The sequence below is a fragment of the Gordionus sp. m RMFG-2023 genome, chromosome 1, assembly GCF_954871325.1.
Source record: "Gordionus sp. m RMFG-2023 chromosome 1, tfGorSpeb1-WG-v2, whole genome shotgun sequence".
Taxonomy (NCBI): Eukaryota; Metazoa; Nematomorpha; class Gordioida; order Chordodea; family Parachordodidae; genus Gordionus; species Gordionus sp. m RMFG-2023.
Genome location: NC_088775.1, coordinates 84,301,628 through 84,329,405, shown reverse-complemented (window position 1 = coordinate 84,329,405; position 27,778 = coordinate 84,301,628). Strand labels below are relative to the sequence as shown.

The 27,778-nt window shown below is 28.6% G+C and overlaps 1 protein-coding gene across 1 annotated transcript; it reads left to right on the top strand.

The window, feature by feature from the left end:
* On the top strand, nt 1-27,778 carry LOC135930847 (uncharacterized). The gene is made up of 13 exons (XM_065467641.1): nt 1-213; nt 297-394; nt 439-487; nt 2,610-2,710; nt 5,743-5,862; nt 7,057-7,207; nt 9,116-9,318; nt 10,290-11,627; nt 11,762-11,906; nt 18,339-18,539; nt 18,739-18,941; nt 25,439-25,633; nt 26,069-27,778. Exons 1-13 carry the CDS (start codon nt 96-98, stop codon nt 26,369-26,371), a joined length of 3,225 nt encoding a protein of 1,074 aa, XP_065323713.1. The 5' UTR covers nt 1-95; the 3' UTR covers nt 26,372-27,778.

Here is a 27,778-nt window from a genome sequence, read left to right as displayed (position 1 = left end):
TAAAAAATTAAAAATGTGATGGACAATATTTTAATTTTTAAATTATGGAAAAAGGCGATAAAGACGACCAAGTTGACTAGGAATTGTATCATAATATGGAAAATTTATTATTAAACGATACTATCTCTAAATCAAATAAAAAAGTTGTTAGATTTCCTAACAATGATTCTATAGTTAGTGCATATATTGATCCCCCTAATCCCTGGAAAAATGGTTTATAATTTTATTCCTCTAATTAATAAAAAATTCATATATTTTTTATAATTATAATACACAATTTTTTTTAAATTTTATAGACAAACAATACACAAATGAAGAAATTCTAATTGCTTATGAAAATGCTTGCAAAAAATTAGATATCAAGCCCTTACTAGAAATTATATTGCAAATCAAGGTAAATAAAATCTTAAGAAAAACTATTTATCATTTTAATTTTAGGCACTCCCTATCCAGCATATTGGAAGATTATCATGCCTTCACTTGAAAAGTATTTTACATTTTTTGTTATTCTTGACTTACCAATTTGATTGACTTTATTGATTTTCAAAAGCCTTAAGATCATATAACAAGTGGATGAGCAATGAAATTATTTTATTGAAATTTAAAGGGTGGGGTTACTCTTTTACCATACATAGTAACAATTTTATAACTGAATCACTTTATATTGTAATCAATGTGGATTAGCATCATTAGCTGGGTGAGGGTCTAGAGGGCTCTCAAAATAACTATTAATAGTTCATAAACATGGTTCATAGTTTATAGATTCTAATCATTGATTAATGATATTGGGATGCTATACCATAATTGGATGTAAGAGTAAATTGGTCAAACTTTTTGAATAGTAGGACCAGTTGCCATATTGAAGAATAAATATTACAAAAACAACAAACAACTAATAAGTTATATTGTATCATATAGGGGAAAACTGACTCATGAGCATAGTGGGAAAAGTCCCATGGAGCCTTGAGATTTAAAAAAAAATGTGACATTTAGTAAAATAAAATAATTTGCAATATTTAAAACTTTTGATTATATTTAAATTTGTAATTAAATCTTGTTTATGAAGTTAATTTTAATTTATTATTTGCAAAGTGCAATAAATATTTTGTTTTAATAATATGCTAATATCGATGTAATATGCATGCATTCTGTATTATAAAATACAAATAATTCATTATTCAACTTATGTTTTTGAATAGGACTTCCTTATACTAACTTATATATATATTATAGAGTATATGAACATTTTCTTACATTATTTCTTTTTACCCACTATCCTGTGAACAAACTTTTAGTAAACTAAAAATAATTGAGAAGCTAATATTAATAATTATTATATGACACCCAACATCATATATTATTATCAAACCAACCACTTCAGAAGTATCAACAATTTTGAAATGATAAAGACAAAATTATATTGCTGAATGCAAATATAAACATTGATGTATTAATGATAATGATCCTGTATATTATCATTCATACGAATTTGTTATTTTTCTTTCAACACCCTTAATTATAGTACTTCACGCTTATTCACCATGTCCTCAGGAGGTTACGCTTCCTGAGTCTTTAACTATCACATCCTTTTATTTTTTTTTTAATTTGGGCTTCCTCTTCTATGTTTACCTCCAACTTCTAGTCCTTTCCAGTCCCCTCTCTCCTTTCTATTAGGACCAAATCAGCGGGGTCTACTTTCCTTCATCTTAGCCTGAATGAGAGTGGTCATCAACAGTTCTCCAATAAATTCATTCTTCATTATGCACCTTCTTAGATTTATCCAGCATCCCCATTCTCATTTTCGTTACGTCTCATAACCTTTTTCTCTGCTTTTCGCGCATCCAGCATTCAACTCCATACAATAAAGCCAGTATAAAATTAATTAATAACATCTTTCTTTTTGCTCTGTGCGATGATTTCCCTAATTAAAAAATTATTGTTCCTTTTCACACTTCCATCAAAGCGCTCCTGTTGAACGATTATATTTAGCCCACGAGAAACTTATAATATAACAAAATAGAGTCCATCATTTTAGAATTTATTATTGAAAATAATATTTTGTTTTAAAATCAAATACACATTTATTAAAAATCTATATTTATTTTAATTTTTTTTTTCTTAAAAAACGAATAGTATTGTGGTTTTAATATATATATTTTTTTGTCATATATTTTCATTTGATTTAATTTTGAAAATAGCAGTTATTTAAAATATGTTCTATTATATTTTATTATTTTTGTATTAAGGTGCATCCTAAGTCAAAATTTTATTATTTAAAAAAAAATTTATTATTAGAATTTACGAAATCTAGTTACGCATAATGTATAAATGCGAGAATCATTTATTCATTTTTTTTTACTTTAGACGCACGCACCTTTAATAATAAAAATTATTATTTATTATTTTGTGATTAATATAAGAATTATATTAAAAATAATGAGTTATATAGATGATATAAGTTAACTGTCAATGTGAAAAATTTAATTGTAACATATTACTTGATGGGGAAATATAGTTAAAAGTAACTTTTTTAAAAAAAATATCTCTTCCTCATTTCCCTATTATACTTTATATGCATTTTTAAAAAAAAAATAAAATATTCACCAAAGATTTAAAACTCAATTGTAAGCATGTCGAGGCATTAGAAGAAGTTTTAAATAGGGTGCGGTTTGTGACTATCGATTTGGAAAATGCTCTTAAAAATGATGAAGTATATTTAAATATTGTTTATTATTTAAGAAAACAAAAACCTATTGTCCAACATTTTTTTTAAAATTTATATCAAGATAACGATATGACCGATTGGTCATAACCTTAATTTAACATATTATTTAATAAAATATCATATAATTTTGATTTTTTTGCTCGTTATTTCCGTTTGAAAATGAAACGATTCCAGATAAGAGCTTGAACATCGAATCAGACAATTTGTCATTTGCAGTGGTTGCTTTCCTCATAAACTGGAGATTTGTTTTAATAAATACCAGTTTCGGAATTCTGCGGTGTAGATATCTTTGTATATTTTTATTCCTCTAAATTTGCAAGGTTTTATTTTGTTCTCTAATTTTTGGATACGATAATTATTTCCAAATAATTATCTAACTTTTAGAACCGTAAAAAAATAGTTATTTCGAATTTCAACACTTCACTTATTTAGAAAAAAATAAATAAAGAAGATTAGATGTCTGTAAATGACAAAATTTTCGGTTCGGCCCGGTTGGAATTCAGCTTTAGCTCGGATTGGCCCTGATAAATTTGTACCCGGCCTGGCCCGTTTCCAATTTTTTAACCAAGGTTGCCCAGCCCTGAGTTTTCAGCGGAAAATAAGCTCGCATTTCCACAGTTTTTCTTCCTTAGAGTTGACTTCAAGTTAGGAAATCGAAAAAAACAATTCACCCGGAAATTATTAATAATTGTGCGGTATATTTATTAAATACGCGAAACAGGGGACCAATTATAAAAATGTGATTAAATCATCCAAAATCTAAAAAAAGAAAGTAAAGTAAATAAATAAAAAAATTCCCGTTTCGCATTAAAATTTATAAACATTCTAGAAAATCCTGTTCTGGGGTCCTGGTCCGCAATACGGAACGGATTTCTGGCTATGGTCTGGAATAATTATGATTTTTTTTCGAATAAATCAAAGTTGACTTCCATCGGATAAAAGGTGAATCTTTAAGGTAAATCTACCTTAATATAGTTTTGTCGATATGGTTGACAATGATATCCATAACTCTTAGGAGATTTTTCTAACCCATTATCCTTCTTCAAAATAAATAAGCGGCAAAATTATTAAAATAAAAATAATTTATAATTCTCAATAGATTTGATTTTATTTTATTTTTTACCGCAGTTTTTTAAACATATTCATCATTGTTGATAACCATCGGTTGTTAGTTAGGATATAAGACGATATAAATTCAGTTTTATTTGTAAATTTCATTGATTTTTATATAACTTTCTAAAGAAAAAAAAGAAAGAAAGTTTAAAATGAGTTTTTATTTTTAAAAACTACAAAAATCAAATAAAAATTATCCTTATCCAAATAAGTTCAAATATCGAATGTAGTAGGGCATTTACGAATTCAGGGCTAGAGCCAATTTTTTAAAAAATATAATCATTTATGGAGCACCTTTTTTTAAAAATAACATTTCTGATTTAATTCTGCTTGAAATATATTTCAACCAATCACATTTAATACTTTAAACTTTACTTAGACTGGTACATTTATTCATTTTTGTATTTAGAAGCATCGTCGAATACAAATCAGCGGTCGACATGCCATTTTGGTTTTCCATTTAATATCTTTATTTATAAATAAAATTCCGATTTCGTGGCAACAGCTGATTTGCATTGATGGACATATAAATGTGCGAATCGTCAATTTAGCATCATTTATGCCACTGATTTCAGCATGCGTTATAGTGCACACCTAATTTCGGACAATTTTGTCATAAATATTTTAATCAACTTATAAGTTAAGATCGAATTTTTTTCACAGTATAGGTAAGTAAGCACTATATGACTGCTAAAATACATCCTGGCATAAATTAGTGTGCATATTTTATTATAAATCATTAGCTGAAAAATTGGCTATAGCCCTATTTTAGCTAAAACCATACCGAGTTTAATTTTTGTGTAATAATATAAGATAATTTTATTTATATAACTTTTTGAAGAAAGGTTTTTTAAAAATAATTATAAATTTTATTATAAACCATTTCACTCAGATTAAGAGTTTTATTTTATTTTTTTGGCGTGACGTGAATATTAAATTTTATTTAATATAAAAAATAATTTGAAATAATAATACTACATTTAATTAGTAGACCCATAGATACCACAATATGGCATCCTAATCACTATTATTTTTTTCAGTTCAACGAATAAATTGCCACTAATTTGCGAAAATATTATATCCCCCCCCCCCTCTTTCATAGGTTTTCATTTTATATATTATATTTAATATAATGAGTAACGTGTTATTTTTTTTGGAATAGCGAGTAACGCGCTCTTTTTTCACAAGGCAACAAGTAACAGTAACGCGTTCCTTTTTTCAAACTGCGATTCTATGTTGAAATATTCGTTTATTACTGTAATATTCGTTTATTACTGTAATATTTATTTGACAATAATATACTCCAAAATATTTTATAAATAATTATTAAAAAATTTTTTCCTGTGGATATTATAGCATCGCATTTTAAAATCTATTCTTCTAAAACGCATTATTTTTTTTTATTATTAAATTTTAGATTTTAACCTTAAATGAAAACTCTAAATGAGCGGGTTTAAATCCAGTTTTTATAAGTGTATTTCGCACGAAAAAACTTAGCACTCATTCCTTGTATAATTACATTGATATTGGCTATTTATTTTTTATTGCGAACGTATAAATATTTATGGTTAATAAAATAATTGCCAAAAATAGGGAGGAATTAATGAATCATGGATAGATGCGAATTAAGAAAAATATTACTAAGCACTGAGACACGACGTTTCTTCAAAGTTGAGCTCTATTTTTAAATAAAAACCTCAAGGCTGAAATGATAGTTTTCGTCTATTAGTTTTAGCCCCCTTTTTTAAGCTAGCTAAAAATAGAGAAATTACTCTACTATATTCCGGTCTGAAAACTGCGATCCTGATTTCTAAGACCTGATCGAGGATGGGCTAAGACCGGAATGGACCATTCATCTGCTTAATTTTTATAGCCATTTTACTTAATTTTTTTTATCTATTTAGGCATGTTCGAATTTGCTGGAAAGCATCGAATATTACGAAAGCTGTTTGCATCTGGTTCTACGTCGAAATAGGGACGCCTACTTATATACCTGGAAGTCTCTTTGCCATATGATTAGAAAAGTAAACTCGGCTAAAAAAAAATAGAATAGAATAAAATAAAATAAAATATATTTTAATTAATAAATCGAGAATAGAAATAAATAAATGGGGGGAAAAAAGGAGAGAATAGGAAACCCGCCGTTAAAGATTCGTTTTTTTTAAATTTTAGATAAGCAGTAGGCTAACTCAATATTTTATCCAGATAAACATTACGCAACCCTTAAGATTTTGCTCATATATGGCACAAATGTTTGGACATATATTAGTCAAATCTCGAGACTTAGCCAATATTTTTTTGGTTAAAATATTCAGTTTGCCTTTTTTTTTTAAAAGCGGCTCAAATCGAGCCGTTTAGCAACACACTACAAACTGTTAATATGTGACAGTCTTTTTTGTTGCAAAAGTTTAAAAATCAGCTTTCGATTTAGGATTATAAAAGGGATTGTAAGAATATTTTATAGAATTATAGGATTTGACGATGATGTGCAATAGACGTGGATACTAGTGATCTGCAAATCCCAGCGGGCTGAGCCTATTTTGTAAAAGCAATTTCGGTTCGAACTGGATTGAGTCTAATATTTGTTGAAAAAATTCGGGCCGGATCAAAATTTTTAAATTTGATATCCAATTTTGTGAAATAAATCGAAATATTTTAAAATTAAGGCCCCAATATTATTTAAATAAAGGCTAGTCGGCTAGCTGTATTTCGGGTCTTGTTTTTGGGAAATAAAAAAAACTTCGTTCGGAATTGGGCCGTGCCGGACAAATTAAATAAATAATTTCGGGTTGGACCTGTTATTAAAAATTAAGCCCGATGCAGATCACTAGTGTACCGAACCTATTTTACCGATTATATCGAACTACCTATATCGGCCGATAACCTTCGTAAACGAGGGGTGAGAGCATATGGGTAATTTTTAAGTATTTTGGATCAGTGGTCAATTCATAATATTTATCCATTACACTCCCTATATATCTTTGAATTAGGAATCTAAAAAACAAAAGAAGAAGAAAGTCTGGGTTAAAAATACCTGGGGATTCGAACTTTAAAAATCTTATAATATATCGGAATGTGAAATGAGTAGACCATTCCACAAGGATAAGGGGAAAAAATTGAAAAGTGTCTCTTATAGGAAAATTATTTTATCAATTTTTTTATTTTCAATGATAATGATGCCCAATTTGAGATTTTATTTTTTGCTTCATGCCAATTAGAGTTCTTTCTTGGAAACGCTGGATTGTAGCAATTCTAATCTCATGCAATTCGCTTTCCTGCCTTTCGCCCGATCCGTTAAGCTCAACCATTCCATCACCACCTTGGATCTTTCGAATTGCAATTTAAGCGGGAAATCTCTGACATTTCTAGGTTTTTTTCTTCTTCTTTCAGTCATTCTTTCGTTTTAAATAATAACAATTTTAAAAATTGAATCGCTACATTGATATTTGCGTGTACTTTAGGATACTTTAGGATGCCTCCTAAACTTGTTTAAAGTTAAATATAAAAATTTAGAAAATAAAAAATAAATGTTTTGATTACGTTTTTAATTTTCTATGAGATTTATTTCCTGTTTTTCGATAGAGGTTTAAAAAAAATTAATGTTTTTAACGGAGCCTATAGGATCTTAAAAAATTATTAAATACATTTTTTAATAAACATTGGCACATCCTTTTGATAACATTGTATTAATAAAAAAAAATTTGCAATTGAATTTGTTTATTTCAAGTACTTTAAGTTTCTTTAAAAAAATACTCGTTACTTTTATCGTTACTCTGTAAAAAAAAGAAGGAAACGCGGTATTGTAATATTTGTGTATTTTTCAAATATAATTATACAAAAAAATTTTTTATTTGGTAAACTAAATATTTATAAGAAAAGATATATTGTATATACCAACTAGATGATTCGTAGGTGTTCATGCCTAGAAATGAGCGGTAACATTTTGTTTAGTACCTTATAAAAGGTTTCAATTTCATGAATTAATAATCAATTTAAATAATCTTTTCTGAACAATATTAATAATGTTAACTTATGAGGTCTTGTAGTGTGACCGGCCACACTATTTTGGCTTACAAGTTATATTATAAACCAAATACATTTAAAAGAATCAAGTGCTTGCTCCACTTTAATCTACGTCTATAAAATTTGACGCCAACAAAAGTTAAAACAACCATTTTGATTGATTATTTAAAAAATCAGATTATATAGCATCACCTACAATGTTAAGTTTAAGAGCCTTAGTCCAATCTCGTTAATACTAATGGTAACGCCTCATTTATAGTAAACGCGATTTGTTTGAACGGCGTGGTATTTAACGCTATCGAAATCAGATGATTCTTCACATCGATGATAATTTTTGAAATATACATTGCAACATTTTTTAAAATGTTATATAGCGTTTTCATCGTTTTGCTTCAGATTTATAAGTTATACCTATTTATCGTGATTTTGGGAAATACCACACCTTAAATCAGGCGTAACCAAGAATGGCTTTTATTTATTAAAAGTGTACATTGAAGTTAGCGGTAGTCAATGCAAAATTTTATTTGACGACCTTTCAATGGCGGAACTTTAACGAATGCGCGCTTTTTAAATCTATTTTAACTCATGAATCCTCGTTATTATTAATGTCAAATTGCCTTACACTGATTGGTAAATTTCTCTCTTCTCAAAATATTCGTCCTTCTCCAAAACCATATCTTGTGAATTTTCCAAAGTAGGACCCATTTTTAATAATGTTCTAGGTAATCACCTTCCTTCTAGGTACCCCTTCTCGTTTCCTACCATTCATATTTCTGAATTTATTTTTTATTGTTAAAAAATTCTTGAAATTTGATTGTTTGAAGAATTTTTTTTGTCTCGTAAGAATGAGAGAATTATCCAAGTTAAAATTGTAAAATTTTTCATTTCTTTGGGCTATACATAGAGTCTTCTAGATTCCCCCACCCCTTTAAGCTAATGATTGTTGACTAAAGTACCCTCAAGTTACCCCTTAGATTTCAATAACATAAATGCATCTCATACCTCCATCGGATGTTAACTTTCTAATATGAAAAGATGAGGGAAGAAAAGTAGGCTAAGGAACAATTAGCACTGATATTCAAGAAGGAAATTATAACAGTTGAGGGACTGCCTTCTCAGAACTCGAAGCCAATAATATCCTTTGTCATTTCTTACATTTTTCGCAAAAAATATGTTATCTTTATGATAAATGAAATGATTAGTGAAATTTAATAGTAATTTATTGCTTTACCTTTAACATAATTTATCGAATAGTTAGCGGGCTCAAAGGGAATCACGTGTTGCGCAACCTTTACCTCAAGAGCAATAGGCTGGTCCTGAGAGATATTTTGATCCTCAGGGAGCTTTTGAGCCGCGACAAGAATAACCCGAATGAGACTGTCATTAACGATGATAGACAAGTCGGGGGTAATAGGAGCAATGTCACACATTTTGACCTATCCTTCAATCCTATTCAAGTTTTATTTATGTTATAACTTTTATTTTTTTTTAAAAAAATAAATATTATCTTTGATCCATCCGTAAATTTATTTCATTCTCATTTTAAAAGTCATTATTTTTTACTTTTTGAAAGAATCGGGAACTGAACTTCTGTTCTATGTTTATATTACAAGACTACCTTATGAATGTTTAAGCCAAAATCAGCTTGTTCTAAGATGTTAATTTGCGTTGCAACATTTATTTTCTTAAAATCCTTATAGAATAAAGAGTAGGATATTAATTATTAGTTTAATGAGAAATGGGAATATGGATGATATTTTAATACTTGATTTGTGGATTACAAAATTTTATTCATAACAACATAGATTTTTACCTAATTTACTGTTCAAAATCTCGAAAAATATGTTTTAAAAAGAAGCTGACAAAGTGGCTGCTAGCAGATAAAGGGCTGCTTTTCTAAAATTATAATTTCACGTATGATTATTTTCAGGACATGATAATTTAAATTTTACGTGTAGTTATGCAATTGTTGATTTAAATTTTCACAGTTGATTGACGAAAACAATATGGTTTAAAGTCAAATATATATTATATAATATACTCTTCAAAAAAATATATTTTTATAAATTTACAATATTAAGAATATATTTAATTTATGCGCTTATGAATTTTTTTTGATTAATTTAGATGATTTGGAATCGATTGGGATTTTTGAATTACCAATTACTTATTTTAAAGGATCTCTCATAATTTGCGGCGCATAATATTAGCTCAGCATATCATCATTTTTAATATTTAATATAATTATAACTAAGACGCAACTAGCACTTTTTTTCCTAAACTTTCCATAAAATAGAAACAGGTAGCTACAAAAGATATTGTAGGGGAAGGGTGCACCTGGTGTTGGGTGTGACATGTTTTATATTTTTAAAAAAAGAGAAAAACCGAATTAAGGCAAAAATAATATCTATAACATATTCGAAATCAGGATATGGGATTCAAGGAACTTTGTTCGGCACTCCTATTTCAAATATGCAGGATCAATTTCAACCAAGCGACTTCTTCAAGTCTTGGCGACAGTGCCCATCAAGCGAACAACACCTTTAATTATTCCTCGGAAGGTATTACGATGGATGAAGGTGGTGTCGTTGACCCGAATCAAGATTCACCGATTAGTGCCACGGCTCATCAGGCTGATCTCGAACCGAGTGCAGCGAATAAAGAAGAATGCAAAAAAGACACATCGATTTTACCCGATTTCCAAATGTACGATAGAGAATGGGAGCCTATCAATTCGTCGAATAATTCATCTGCTAGAGAAGATGATTTTTTAGAGGTTAATCCATCTTCACCCCATTTACCTGCTAGCTATGACAATGACATTTCTTTCACTGATCTCCTTTACACGAGGCATTCCAAGGCAGATCCGGAGTCAAAGTCTAACGCAATCACAACAAATTTAATTATAGATGACGAATCTTTTATAGACACGACTGTATCGCATCCACTAAATATTCATGCTGAGGAAATCGCGGGAACTAATCGTGAAAACGATATGAGTAACGTCAACGAAATGAATTTGAAGTATACGGACTATATATCCGTACACCACAAACCGCACACGTTATCGCTATCTGATCATTCCTCCAATAAAGTGAAGGAAGTGCCCTTTTCATTCAAGGACAGCATTCATATGTGCCTTAAATCGCCCCCACCTTTTAATGATAGTTTTCTTAGCGATTTTGATCCCGATAACTCTCTCCTTTCTATCGATACCGAATCTGACCCGAGTCTTGATATAGACCAAGGTGACAGAGAGGATACGGACAAATTAAAGGGATGGACTGGGCCCCAAAAGGTTGCCATAATTAAGGGTCACACTGAAGGTGATCCTGCTGATATTGGCGATAGCGATACGAGTCAAACACGCGAGTGTGGCAATAAATCGGAAGGGTACGACAACGGTGACCAAAACTACCGACATTTTGATGGCTTTGTTGAGGATGACCTTGAATCGCCAACATTCAACGAATCAAATACCCGCGGTCGAGTTGACAAGATTAACGGACATTTTCTTTTTGTCCAGGGGAGCTCGGAGGACTCGGGATTAATTGATCATCCTGCTTCGACTAATGATAACCATTCTGGAATGACTGTACCTCAAGAAGGTACCGATAAATTAGAAGGAATTAATGCTAATAGGATGCTTAATATCGAAAATTCGGACAATCTTATCAACCGAGTCAAATTCGGTTGCGTTTCTCGATTAGTCTTGGTGAAATGTCAACTAAGCTTCAAATCCATGGCCCATTTGGACTATTATATGGTATATTTCAGAAATGTTAAAAGTTTTATTTATTTTTTTAAAATGAATATTTAGGAAAAGGAGGGAAGCGAGAAAAAGAAAGAAAAAACATTGATCATAAAATAAAATCTGTTTTTTTTCCTATCATCTTTTAGTCTCACCCTCTATGTCAATTGCGTTCTTTGAACCTTAGCGACAATTCCATAGGCGACAAAGGAATTTCGCTCCTGAAATCTTGTTTGCTCAAAAATATTTCCCTAAAACGATTAGTGCTCAATCAATGCAAATTAAGTGACGAATGTAAAAATAAACTTACTTTGATAAACATTTTTTTTTTTTTTAAAAATTAAAGTTTACAAGGTGAAATCGACCTAAGTAAAAAATCAAAATAAAAAAGGTGATCCCCTTGGAAGTTATCGGGTCCGATTACCTTCGACTTTTTGTCGGTTTTCTAATTCCACCAAATTAAACCTAAATGGAGTCCTATAAGAAAAAGGTATAAACTTATCCTAAAATTTAGTAGAAACAATTATTTTGGCAGATCATATGATCTCCATACTAGCGAATATCGATTAATTATAGTATGTTTAAATTTTAATACGTAGATAATTCAACGGTCCGGTTCTATTGGTCTTAGACCGGGACCGGACCGATTGTCGGACCGATCTTTTTGTTGAGGACCGTGGTCCGGACCGTCTTTTTATTTTTACGGTCCGGACCGGTCTTTTATTAATATTTAAGTTTACTTTACTATTCAATTAATATAATTTTTTTGTATATTTTATTTTATGATATTTTTCTAGAGGAGTTATTTTAGATTTTGTTAATTTTTTTTTTACAATATGAAAACCATAAGTTTGTCCTAGAAACATTTTACTTATAGTCCTAATAAAAAACATAGAATATGAGTTCACTGTAGTACCAAATTTAACATATCGTCAGCAACAAGTAACAAAATAATTGTTTGTAATTTTTTAAGCAATAAATTATTCAAAATAAGCAGTATTATTATTAAAATATTTTGGTTATTATTTATATATCTATTTTTTCTTAAGAAACTGTCTGAATAATTCATTGTCAAAATAATTTAACCTTATTCTTAATGAAATAATTAGGTACCTTAAGCAGACATTTGATAAAACATAAAATTTATACTTCTAATAATCAAAATGAAAATATCTCAAAAACACAATCTACTCTTAATTTAAATATGCCCTCCACAAGTACAAAATCACTTTCTTCAATACCATTGGATAAATTCCAAACAGATCATATGAACCAACTCATTAAAAAATGGGTAATAATGGACTCTCTGCCAATGAAGACTTTTGAAAGTTCAGGTCTTCATAATTTAATCAAATATTTAAACTCAACTGCTACAATTTGGTCAAAAAACAAAGTTAAAAATTTTTATACAGCTAATTTTGAGAAACTAAGATATTCTCTAAAAGATATTTTAAATAAAAATAATTCTTTAATAAGCTTTACCACAGATATGTGGAGCAATATAAATAAAATTTCATTTATAGCCATTACTGCCTGCACACTATATTGATTCTTCTTTTACATTAAAATATATTTTACTTGATATAAATCATATCCCATTTCCTCATACTTCTGAAGAAATATCCTTAGCTATAAAATAAGTAATTGATGTATATCGATTGGAGGAGAATATACTGGCCTATACTACAGATAATGCCAATAACATCCTAAAAAGCATATATATTTTGCAGAATATTTATAAGGAACAAAAATTTAAAGGCTTTAGATGCTGTGCCCATATTCTAAACCTAATATCTCAGGAAGGTTTATCATATATTACAACTATCCTAGAAAAGTGTAGAGACATAGCCTTTTCTATAAATAATTCACCCAAAATAAATCAAGCATATGTACAAATATGTGAAAATAAGGGTATTACAAAATTTAAAATCCCTTCTGATATCCCTATTAGATGGAATAGCTCCTATTTAATGATGAATACAATTTATGAGGTGTTTACATTTTTATCCAATTATTTTTAAAAAATATTTAATTTTTAGAACATGGATGCTATAGAAGAAGTACTTTTTTTGAATTACAAACAATTTAAAGGGGTTTTCTTTACTGAATGTGAAAAAGAAGACCTTAAAGAGGCTGTAGATTTTCTAAGGCCCTTCTATTAATTAACCAGCATCTTGATATCCTACAGTCAGGATTCCATGAATATCCTACAGTTGGGATTTCCATGTTATATATGGAGAATATAAATAATGAAATTTTAAATAATATAAAAAAGGATAATAACAATACAAGAAAGAAATTCTTAATAACATGCTGGTTAAAATGCAGAAATATCTCAAAGAATTATTTTGCTATGAATCATATGTCTCATCATTATTGGATCCGAGATTAAAACAAGTTTACATGCCTAATACTCTTAATAGAATTGAGTATATGACCAAATTTTCTAAGGAAAATAATAAATAAAAATACAGGAAAAATGGTCCAGTAGGTGTAAACGCTTGTTTTGAGCCGATTTTAAAACGGCTAACTCAATATTTTAGCCAGAAAATATTGCCTAAGCCTTGAGATCTCGCTAATAGATCCTTTGTTCCTTCTATAAACAAAACTTCAGACTTGCGTAATACATCGATGAAATATTGAGTTAGCCGTTTTAAAATCGGCTCAAAACGAGCCGTTTAACAACACTAATTCTCAGGTATATTTTTAATATTTATTTATTAAATCCTAATTTTCAAACATTTGTGCCAGGAGGAAATCAATGAATTAAGTATTTTAGAAAGAATTTTATCCCAAAAAAGAAATTCAGAAGGGGATTATATATCGGCAGAAATCATTGAAGAAAATATATCAGAACTTCACACCTATTTGAATGAACCTCTTGTTTCATTAAAGGATGACATATTAGTATGGTGGAAAGCCAATAGTGAAATGTCTTTTATATTTTTTAAATAGTCAATATAGTTTATTATATAGATTTCCAGTCTTCTCATTACAGCTAGAAATATTTTAGCAATTCAGGCAACATCTGTCCCCTGTGAACAAATATTTTCGAAAGCAGGAGATCTTGTCACTAAAAAAGGAATAGGCTTTCAAACAAAACAATACAAGCTTTGATGTGTATAGGCTCTTGGTTAAAGAATGGAATAGATCTACCGCCTCCATTAAGTCCCTCTTCTAATTCCTTCCATGGAAGTTCTACAAACAAAGACATAAGCATTTATTTAAATTAAATATTTGTATTAATTACTATATTATTCATAATTAATTTTATATTGTTTATATAATACTCTTATATTTAATATAATGATAAAACAAGACCGGTATTTTTATTTAGGACCACGGTCTGGATCGATCTTTTTTTAAGGACCGTGGTCCGGTCCGGTCCGAGGGTATCGGTCCAGTCCGGGCCAAAGACCGGACCGTGACCTTCACTAGATAATATGCCGAATTTCTTTACTACAAATATCAAATAATATTTATATAAATCATATTGGTCTGCATATATATACCTATGAATGAGACATAGATTATTTGGTGAAACAAATAGTAAATAATTATTTAAATGATATTGTTCTACTTGAATTTTGACACAGAATAATAAATGTCCATGATATAAATAATCCACAAATTGAGAGACAATATTTTTAATTTAAACCTTTTTTTTTTCCTGGAAGGCTCAATTTTAGATTTAGTTTAGTGGAATTAGAAAACCTAACCGACACAAAGTCGTAGGTCAATTGGGCCCGATACGGGCTCTACATGACGAAACCTTCAAAGATAACCACCTCCTTTAATCTGACCATCTTACCTAGATCAGTCCCATCTGGTAAAATCGTAGTCATATCTTTTATTATTGTTAATAAAAAATTATTTATCCTATCCTGGTGGCATTATTTTTGACTTCTCGCACAAGGGTTCGGTTTATTTATTTTTTTCGCTTTTCTACTACCAATAGTGTAGGAGTTGCCGTCATTTATCCGAACTGCTCTTCCGTGCATATACGGGAACTCGTACCACGTAACGCACTTCTGTAGAGCCGTTGGCCTTTATAGCTTCTATATAAAATCACTACCAAATCAGAAATGCGGGCATTCTTTTTTTTAACAGAGATCATTATTATTATTTATAAATTTTTGCTTAATAATTTATAAAATAATGTCTTTTCATCTGGCAAAGCTCTCATATTCCCTTTTTTTTCCTCAACTGTTTCATATGCCTTATGTTTAGATAATCGATTTTACACCTTCCCCTATCTTAACCTCTACCCCTTAACTTCCACTCCATTTATCAGGTCTTTTGAACGATTAGCCATACTAAACTAAATGTCTCCTGTAAATTTTGAAGATAACCATATATTTTTTTTCTTCTAAAAAACGTGCAACGATGTTCTCGTTCTTCGCGACCTCCAAATAATTCTGCATGTGATTTATCATTCATTTCCTAATAAATAATATTATAATAACAACGAAACCCCAAATTTTTTTTTCTCCAGATTTTCCTATTTTTTTAAAAAAAGCCAACTTTTAGTTATCGCTATCATTTCATTCTTTTTGCCCGACCATTGGGGCCGGAGATAAGATCTGAAATTCTTATTTTTAAAATGGACCTTGGTCTGACCCTACACCCCCCCCCCTCTAGTAGTAGAATTACGAAATATTGAAAGGGATAAAATATAATTATCATAATCCTAATCCGTATACGAAAGAACATGAAGCATAATTATAAATGTGGAGGAATATTGCGAATTGTCAGTTATACAAGTTCGATATTAAAACAATCTTGACAGTGGCAACTAGTGAAGGTCACGGTCCGGTCTTTGGCCCGGACTGGACCGATACCCTCGGACCGGACCGGACCGGACCACGGTCCTTAAAAAAGATCGATCCAGACCGTGGTCCTAAATAAAAAGACCGGTCTAATTTGTTTTATCATTTTATTAAATATAAGAGTATTATATAAACAATATAAAATTAATTATGAATAATATAATAATTAATACAAATATTTAATTTAAATAAATGCTAATGTCTTTGTTTGTAGAACTTCCTTGGAAGGAATTAGAAGAGGGACTTAATGGAGGCGGTAGATCTATTCCATTCTTTAACCAAGAGCCCATACACATCAAAGCTTGTATTGTTTAGTTTGAAAGCCTTTTCCTTTTTTTAGTGACAAGATCTCCTGCTTTCGAAAATATTTGTTCACAGGGGACAGATGTTGCCTGAATTGCTAAAAAATTTCTAGCTGTAATGAGAAGACTGGAAATCTATATAATAAACTATATTGACTATTTAAAAAACATAAAAGACCTTTCACTATTGGCTTTCCACCATACTAATATGTCATCCTTTAATGAAACAAGAGGTTTATTCAAATAGGTGTGAAGTTCTGATATATTTTCTTCAATGATTTCTGCCGATATATAATCCCCTTCTGAATTTCTTTTTTGGAATAAAATTCTTTCTAAAAAACTAAATTCATTGATTTCCTCCTGGCACAAATGTTTGAAAATTAGGATTTAATAAATAAATATTAAAAATATACCTGAGAATCCATTATTCCTGTATTTTTTTTTGGTCATATACTCAATTCTATTAAGAGTATTAGGCATGTAAACTTGTTTTAATCTCGGATCCAATAATGTTGAGACATATGATTCATAGCAAAATAATTCTTTGAGATATTTCTGCATTTTAACCAGCATGTTATTAAGAATTTCTTTTCTTGTATTGTTATTATCCTTTTTTATATTATTTAAAATTTCATTATTTATATTCTCCATATATTACATGGAAATCCCAACTGTAGGATATTTGGATCCTGATAAATCAAGTGTGGTTTTATAGAAGGGCCTTAGAAAATTTACAGCCTCTTTAAGGTCTTCTTTTTCACACTCAGTAAACCCCTTTAAATTGTTTGTAATTCAAAAAAAGTACTTCTTCTATAGCATCCATGTTCTAAAAATTAAATATTTTTTAAAAATAATTGGATAAAAATGTAAACACCTCATAAATTGTATTCATCATTAAATAGGAGTTAACAAAATCTAAAATAACTCCTCTAGAAAAATATCATAAAATAAAATATACAAAAAAATTATATTAATTGAATAGTAAAGTAAACTTAAATATTAATAAAAGACTGGTCCGGACCACGGTCCTCAACAAAAAGATCGGTCCGGTCCCGGTTTAATACCGATAGGACCGCACCGTTGACCTTCACTAGTGGCAACACGTTGTTTAAGTTATTATTAAATTCCCAGGGGAAATTCTGTTATAAATGTTTCATAGGCATTTAAATTGAATTTTTCATGCTTATCTGTAGGTTTTATTTATTATTTATTTTATTATAGATGTTTATTTAGTATTTTGAGAAACTTTACATGTTTTAGAATAAAGGTGTAGTTATGATATCGGTATTGTCTTTTTACATATTTACTCTAAAGAAATATAAAAATTATTAAGATAGGGAGAAATGGAAATAATGTATGAATAGTTTTAGGTCAGACGGGTATATAGTATATACCCCCCCCCCCTCCATTTTAAATTTTAGCAATTTAAAAACATTAACAAATAAATGATAATCAAATTTTGCTAAAAATAAATTCTATGGAACATACTTGATTTTATCAAAAATTTATTATAATGAATATATTTTTAAATTATCTCCACTAAAAACAATAATTTATTCTAATTTTTTTAAAATTTAATTATACAACATATTAAGCCGCTATAACACTAGCCGAAATATTAGGCGTTCACCATGATAACATTCCCTTTAATTCCTCGAGACAAACGACCGTTAATGGATTAAGTCATTTAGACCTCAGATCTAATCCCGATATCAGCCTAGCCGGAGTTTTGGCGTTAGCCAAGGCCATGAAATACAATAGATCCATACTATATCTCGCTCTTTTCAATAACGATTGTAATACTGATATTTAATTTTTTTTATCATATTTTCTTTTAAAAAATTTTGAGGACATTATAAAGACCTGATGTTTTCGCGATATGAATAGGAATTTGGAATAAAATTGGCTTGTTATCTAACTTACTTGCTCTAGGGTATTATCGTTATTTTTGGTGACTCGTGGGTTAAAAAATAAACCATATATTATTATTACTAGGTCTAAAAAACAATCAAAATCCCATTTGTGATCCGAAGAACGAGTTTGTCAAAAATCAACAAATCCAAAATAACAACCATTCAACTGATGATCCTACAGCTGGAAATTGGGACGCCAGTTCGATTAACGATAAGCAGATATTAACGATCGGTGACGCGAAATGTTCTTTCGATGAAAATAAGAGTCCTAATGAAAACAGCTCAGTAAATATTGAATTTATTGTTTCTATACCAAATTTTTGCTTGTTATTATGATATTCTTATCTTATTAAAAGCTCTGGGGCTAAAAGATATATGGGTCAGGCAACTTTTGCAAAAATATTCTTATGAAACAGCCCTGAGTTTCGCAATTATTTTTAAAGAACATTTAGATATTAGGCTAATTTATATCCTTTTCTTTCCCAAAAAAATAATTGTTAGCTGGTCTGGATATATAAAACAAAAATATTTTACGGGCCATACCAAAAAACTTTTTTCAAAAAATTTTTCATGGTCCCTAGTACTTATTAGTGGGAGAATCAGCTAAAATCAAATGAGTTCCAGGTTATTTCGAAATGACTGGCATTTTTTTAAAAAATAAAAAATTTGTGTAATAACAAAATTATCAGTATTTTAGCAAATATAAGACAACTTTTTATTGTAAGCGCGATATCGCTTCAAGCAATGGGTCATTCTTTGCTAAACGATAGCATAACTTTTAATTACGTTACCACTAAAATAAGTTTATATTCTGAGATCCAAATCATAACGAATATCGGTTCAGGGTTCTGGTTCGATTTGTAAAAAAATAATAATATTGGTTCGGTTTGAACCTTCGCGTGTAAAGAAAAAAAATAAATAATAATATTGAGCCATATACAGTTAATATATTTTCAGGATTCTCTTCTGTCAAAAATCTAAAGGAAGGAAAAGAATAAATTTTATGACTGAAAAACACTTTTATATTCTAAGTAGAAATATACAAAAATGTCTAAAAATATTTACTATTGTCAAAAAGTTCAAACCGGTAAAAGGCATTGATAGAGTTCGGTTTAGGCTCGGGTGACAAATTTTTTAACGGTTCAGGTTCTGTAGGTTTGAATCCCTGGTTACATTATTTAAATTAATTTACCAGTAAAATAGATTGGTTATAATATCTAAATTTCGAGGTTTTTAATATCAAAATATAAATTAAAATGTTTAATATTTTCAAAATCGATCCAAAGGATTTATTGTTTATAAATGTATTGTGACAAAGATATTATATCGAAATAATTTTAATTAATAATAAGCGCCACATTGCGGAGTAAATATTATTAAATCATATTTTCTGCAGAGAATCTAAGATCATTAGTTTCGTTGGAATAAGAAATACTATTGAGAGGTTTAGATTTAATTTTATTCAACTATAAGTAATGATTATTGTATATGGTGAAACCAAACCTTTTTTATAAAAATAATATAGCCGCTAATTATAATAAAAGTTGGTAAATTTAAATTATTTCATACATCGTATAAAGATCGTAGATTTATATCAAATAATATATAAAACTTACTTGAATATAATAAGTAAAAACAATTTAACGATAATTGTTATTATACCGATCTCATAATTGTTTTTTTTAAATTTAATTTTTATTCAGTTGTTTGTTTTAAATTTTTATATATATAACGATATATAATATATATAGTAATAAAGCGTTTTCGTATAATCTTAATGTTATTTTTTCTATCAATTTTCCTATCATCCATCTTAATGTTAATTTTATTTTTTCTATCAACTTTCCTATCATCTTAATGTTAATAAATCGAAGGAGACTATATACCTTTAATGTTAAATTTTTTTTTTTACATCAACGGGATTCGATCCCCAAACTTTACGTTACATAGGCAAACATTCTTTCCAACTCAGCCTCCTTCTATCTTAAATTTTGTAATACATTTCTTCTTATATAAAAAAAACTATATTTTGATATAGTAATTTAATTATATCCATATTTATATTTTTTTATTGGAAGCTCTAGGCTTGGGAAAAAAAATTCAAAATTATTGTCGGTTGGCCAGTTTTGAGAAAATTTTTTTTAAAATTATAATGGGTCGGCTAGGCTTGGAAATATTTTTATAAATTATATTGGGCTGGGCTTGGGGAAAATTTTTAAAATTTTTATCATCTTGGACGCTTGGGAATTTTTTTTATTATTAACTATTTATCAGACATTGACCTAAAATAAATTTTTATTGCAGGCCTGGGCTCGGCCTGATCAAAAAACTAAGGCCCATATTTTTCCAGTTCTCGACTACCAAAATTATTATAATCTTTGGTTGGGGAAATTTTTTCCAAATAATTATGGCCTTGGACCTTGCTTGGGAATTTTTTCAATATTAAATATTAGGCATAGGTAGACATGTGCGCCGACAGCATTTTCGGCGGCTGCGTTTCTTTTTTTAAAATGATCGGCTGGCGGCGGCGAATCGATTTAGACGCCGCCACAAAAATCGGCGGCGGCGTCAAATATTTTTCTAACTTAAATTTTTTTAAGTAAATTTATAAATTCATTGGAAACACTTTTAAAATAAAATTTATACTTTATTATGTTTATAACTATAATTTAATGATTTTATTAAGTTATAATTATCATGAATAAATATTATTTTATTAAGATTTAAAGGACATAATAATGATCTTTTAGAGTTCAGAGTGAGCCCAGCTATAGAAAATACACGCTCGCTGGGTGTGCTTGTAGCTGGAACGCACAGGACCTTTCTAGCTAATATTGAAAGTTTAGGAAGATCCAATGCTCTTATCTTCCAAAAATCTAAGATATCTTTTATCTCCAAATTATAAGGCGAAAATAATGAATAACACTCTTTTTCTAAACTAGTTAAATAGTGTTGTTGTTCCAGGTTATTGTTTTGAATAGATGAATGCTTCGTAGCCAATGACTTAAGATAATCGAGTTTTGAAGCAACTTCCAGTCGTTTTACATTCGTTTAATTCGTCCGTGTAAGACCGTAGAGAGGTAGCGTGTTGACATAAAAATTCAACCGGAGTAATATTTTTTCCTTTAAATATTCATTTACTATGTTTATTGATTGAAAACGAGGATCCAAAGTCTCTAACACCTAAGTAAAAAAATAAATAAAGAATAATGTATAAAAATAATTTATGTATTTTAAAATACTACCTGAAGATCGGTTATTGGAAATCTATGATCAAATTTAGTAAGCATATTTTGTTTAAGGGATGCTATGGGTGGACTATCATTTTCTTTTACAATTAAATGATTTTTAATTTCACTACGAAATAATAAGGCTAAATTTATAGTAACTCCTTTTTGGACAGATAAAAATTCAACAGTTTGTTTGAAGGTTTTAAGAAAATTTAAAAGTTCATACACCAAGTCCCAATCGGAGTTAAATAATTTGAGATCCGGTTTCTCCATTCTATTTAATAGAATATTTATAGGATTTTTGTTATTGCCAGTCACACTTTCCAGCATTATTAAAATACTATGCCAACGTGTAGGCACATTTAATTTTAAGGTTTTATGTTTTTTCTCATATGATTTTTGATTTTCACTATCATCATCATACCCCAAACGATCTTCATAAAAAGGATCATTATTATTCAAATCTAAAATATCCGATGTATATGATATCGATTCAAAACATTTTCTATTTTCTATATCGTTTATATTTTCAAAATCCGCTGTTTTGAATCTTAAGGCAACTATAATTTCTCTAACTTTTTTAAATGAGATTTTCAATTTTATTAACTTTTTTTATTCCATCGACTGTCACTAGATTATATAATCCATGCCCCAAACATAAATGAAGGTCATATTCTCCTAGACGAACACTTTTCTTTACATTGGGTCCTGCATCCGTAACCATTTGAATTTTCTTGGACCCTAGATCAAATTTATTTTCAACTTTTTCTATTTCGGAAAGAATAGTTTCAGCGGTAGGTTTTTGGGTGACATGATGTGTCGCCAATGTATAAAATACAATATTAAAATTATTATCTATTTCGTGAAAAGTAAAGGTTATATAATTTCGCCGTCTATATTTGTCTGTCCACATATCAAAAGTTATAGCACAAAATTTAGGACCTACATTAATTTGTTGGCATATGTATGCTTTCATTGATAAATAAACATCATCTAATCCACTCCGGCTAAGTGTAGTTCTGTCAGGTAATTCTTTGGCATCTGAAATAATGCCATATTTCTACATAATAAAAAGTTAATAATAAAATATTATGCCATAAAAAATTCTAAATGTGGGATGTTATAAAATAATTAAATATCTTAACAAATAAAAATTTAGATTGCCCTATAAAAAATTATAATGATTTTACAAATAACCTTTAGAAAATCTTGCATTTCAGTATTATTTATAGAAGAGAATGGCATTAAATCCTTGCAACACATGAGAACATAATTCCTTACCAGAATCCATTTTTTATCTTTTATAGGGTCAGTTGTATCTTTTACAATGGGTTTGAAAAATAACTTTAAATTTTGTTTAGATATTTCTTCTTTACATGATAAATCATGTTTGTCAAGTAAATGTTTTATTATATTTGATGTGCTGATATTTTTTGAAAAAGATTTGATTGGATAACTAATTAAAAAATTTACTAATAATTATAAAATAATCAAAAAATTTACTCTGAAAATGAAGAATTATTTTCATCCTCACCATCTTTATCAAGTGCTATTTGCAAGCATATATTACAAAAGACTTTATCTGTAGCAACACTGGTTCTCTTATTATTTGTGTCAGTTTTTAATATTAAGGATCCAAAATATTTCCATGCAAAAGAAGGCTTTTGCTAGGAAGGATATACTATATTTTGTTACAGGATATTGCAATTCTGCATCAATTATAATTGTTTTAGTCCTGGTATTTTTATATATGTTATTATAATGGCAACAAAATAAAAATCATTAATTAAAATTTCCTATTATGATAAAAAATAAATTTTATATAACGAGTTGTAAATTATTTGAAGCATCAAAAATTAAAAGAATAAAATATAGATTTACCTTTTCAAATTTAATGTCCTAATCTTATTTTATCTAGCACGTTGGTCACAAACCTGCCCAAAGTGAGCGAATAAGGATTGTTACAAATCAAATTTATAGCAAATAATATTTATTAATTTTAAAAAATAAAATCGCATTTTTTAATAATTCAAAAAATATTTAATATTTTTCTTATATTCATAAATAATATATAAAATAAATAATAAAAAATATGTATCACGCCGCCACGCCGCCGAATTTTTACATAGGCGGCGGCATGTTGAGCGCCGACAATTTTTTGGCGCGCGGCGTCGGCGTGGTCAAAATCATCGGCGGCGGCGCATTTGACCGGCGGCGCACATTTCTAGGCATAGGCGATCTGTGATATTTTAACAAATATTGATATGGGTATCGAGTAAAAGTTTAAATATATTTTGACTCAAATCATAGCATTTACACAGTTTCAATGGATTGGACCTGGCCTGAACTAGTGTTGTTAAACGGCTCGTTTTGAGCCGATTTTTTCTTCATCCAGAAAAATATTACTCAAGCCAGAAGATTTTACTCATAGAAGGAACAAAGATCTAGACATATATCATCGAAATATCTAGGTTTATGATATATTTTTTCTGGCTAAAATATTGAAAAACGAGCCTTTTAACAACACTAGCCTGAAGGGGGGGGGGTTATAAAGAATAAAAATTGGATATTATTTTCAAATAACAGGTAACAACTATCATAAGAGTGAGAAGAAAATTCTCATTCTCCGTCATTTTTGATGGGCTCATCAATGCCGACTAATGGGAGCTCTGGTACCCTTAGTTATATACTTTTCATTTTGCCCATCAAGAAAAACGGGTCATAATACTTTAAATTAATATCTTATGAGGTGTGATTCACAAATTTACCTCATTTTCTCAATAGTTAAATATATATAATAAAAAATAATATAATTAAGTTTTAATATTGAGATGAAAAACCATCACATCTCAATATAGGTGAGACTGGAAAACCACTTAATCTCATTTTAAAATTAAATAGATTAGAAGACTTAAATGTTATCCTAATATAGTTTAGTATGTATCTCTAGGTAAAAATCTTTTGAAATAAATTATTAAAATCAAATTCAAAAGAATTTTACATGACAGAATTTTAATTTAAAGTTTTATGAGTATTTATTTTGTCTATATTATTGCAACATAATTAGTCAATTTAGAGATTTAAATGCATAAAAATTACAAAAGAACTTACCTTATAAAAGATTATTTTTTTTAAAAAAATTGGTTTTTTTTCTCTTCAAATTCTGATCTAAATAGTATCCATTAATCGTTTGTTGGAAAATCATATAAATGGATTTAATATTCATTTACTGCTCATATTTTCAATTTCTCTTTGATTACAATTTGGAAAGAAAAAAAGAACAGTCAAAATTATTCAAAATAAAGGAAATAAAATAAAATTCTGGGCCGAGTTTTCGAATCCGGATCAGGTCGGGCTTAAAATTTTGACCTCTGCAGGTCTCCGATATAAATAATTAAAACTTTTTTAAAAAAAAATTATTAAGTAATTATGCATATATTTTTTTTAATGTTAATATTTAAAAAAAAATTCAAATTAAATTCAAACGAATTATTCGAAATCCGTTTTTTTAAATAATTAATTTAAATTTAAAAAAAAATGCACTTCCGGAAGAAGCTATCTTTGGAAAGCAAAGCGAGATATACTATGGGCAACGAGGCTTCAACTAGCCCAACTTCCGGTATCTGCATCGACAAGATGAATGATAATGATATAAATATGATGCCGATAACTGAAATTTTATCCTCACCTTTATCTGCGGCACCGTTGAACGGAGATAATACCTTTCAACCTTATGAAACGGAAACGGTAAATTTTGAGTATCCAATATTCTTATCTCGAAAAAGATTTTAGGGTTTTTTAAAAATATTTATTTATAATTTAATGATGAATATTAAAATAAAATGTGAAGGTAGCAATTTTTTTTTACTACCATCTTTACAATAGTTTGATTGATCTTGTGACTTGGAGGAAATAAAATAAAGTTATAATGTAATCAGCTGTTTTTTTTGTAAAAATTGATTTATTTTGATTTTTTTCCTGTCTACAAATAAATTCGGTCTTAAAAAAATTCTAAATTTCGAATAGCTTTGTCTTGAGCTTTTCCCGTTCTAAAAAAGCCTTGTCTTTATCATCTATATATAGGCAATAGATTATTATAAGGTTCTAACTCCATTCTTATTCGAGGTTTTTCCCCATTTTTAGTCTTTATAATTGAAATAAAATATCTCGCCTACATTGTAGCCCGTGAGCCAAGATTCTGCCAAACCCGATATCACGTTCGCTTCCAACATCCTCAAACAATTCAAAGGGAGTTTTAAAAATCGTTACAATTTTTTTACCAGTCCCCCTCCGACGACTAACAAATACGATGATAATAATGCTAACAAATCTATTACAGAAAAATCAAACCACACAAGTAACCAACCTAAGGACTCGGGAGAAGATGTAACTAAACTGACTAAAAATAACGAGAACTTTTACACGGCCCTGTATTTGAAGGAAATCGAAGATTATTGTCTCAGGAATAGGTCCAAACTTTTGTAAATTTTATTAAATCTATAATTATTATTTCTTTCTTTTCAAATTTATGAATTCCAAAATTGAAGTGTTTGCCTCAAGTATATATATATTATATTTTTGAAATTAATGATTGATATTTACGATTCCATAAACCTTTGGGGCGACCAATTATATAAAATATTAGTAATTATAAAAATGTTAAACAATATCTATTTTATTTTATTTTTACAAGTGAAAATGATCACATATTATATTATATAAAAATTGAATTATATATCCCGGGTTACTTTAGCAATAAATATGCTAAAGAAATATATTTAAATTTTTTAAAATTTAATTATTTTTTGAGGGTCTTTAAAATTTTCACCATATAAAAAAATTTATTTTTTAATTCATGCAATAATTTTTTTTTTGTAAAAAAATCTCAGATATGTAAAATTATATTATATGCTTATTTAATTTTTTTAAAAAAAATTTCCCCTTTTTCTTATTTATAATAAGGCTATACCCCAAAAAATGATTTAGGCTAGATTTATGGTAGGATTTGATCCTACACGATTAACAGCTGATCGATTATTTAAAAAATTTTAATGAGATTAATCTTTCTTTATTAAAATAAATAATTCTTAGATTATTATTATCATGAATAGAATTTAAAAAATAAAATTAATATTAATAAAACAAAATTTATCTCATAAAATATATTTAAAAAATCTATCAGCTGTTATAGCGTGTTAGATCGGATCCCGCCACATCCTTATACTCTTCGTAAGTAATACTGTATTAAGATATGTCCATCAAAAAGTTTCGAACATTTATATCAAAAATTGAATTATTCCCTACGAAATATAAAAATATCGGCTAAAATTATATTTTAAAATAACTTTTCCCGTTTTATTTTGGCATCCGTCATATGTTTTTTTTGGTCCATTTCTGATTAAATTACTGTCAGAAGTATATTAATTTAGTTGATGGTTGATGTTGAAATAATCATTGGTGCGTATTCTTTACCATTTTATTTGTTTGTAATATATGTAACTGATCCACCATTTTGCTATACTAAATTTTATATTAATATATATATTTTTTATATATTTCATTTTTATCAAACATTCTTATCAATACACAGTAATTTTTCGTTTGCATTCCCATAAATTTTTATTAAAACAATATTTAATATTAACTTATATTATATATTCATTCATGGCAATATGCACTTATGGAAATATTTATATAAGAATTTTATTATTTGTATAACTTTTCAAATGGGATTAAAATTTTTACAAATAAATATATAAAAAACCAAATGCAAATGCGCTATATAAAATATTTTAAGCATTATATTATATGTTATATAACTACTATTTTCGCGTATATTATCAAAATGTTATATATAATTTTTTTTTTAAATAAAATCTGATGTCATTGATT

Excerpts from the sequence above, each read along its gene's own strand:
- LOC135930847 (XM_065467641.1), top strand. The coding sequence starts at position 96 with ATGGAAAATTTATTATTAAACGATACTATCTCTAAATCAAATAAAAAA. Across the intron at positions 214-296 it reads CCCTAATCCCTGGAAAAATG|ACAAACAATACACAAATGAA; the intron begins GTTTATAATTTT and ends TAAATTTTATAG. Across the intron at positions 11,907-18,338 it reads ATGCAAATTAAGTGACGAAT|CCGCTATAACACTAGCCGAA; the intron begins GTAAAAATAAAC and ends CAACATATTAAG.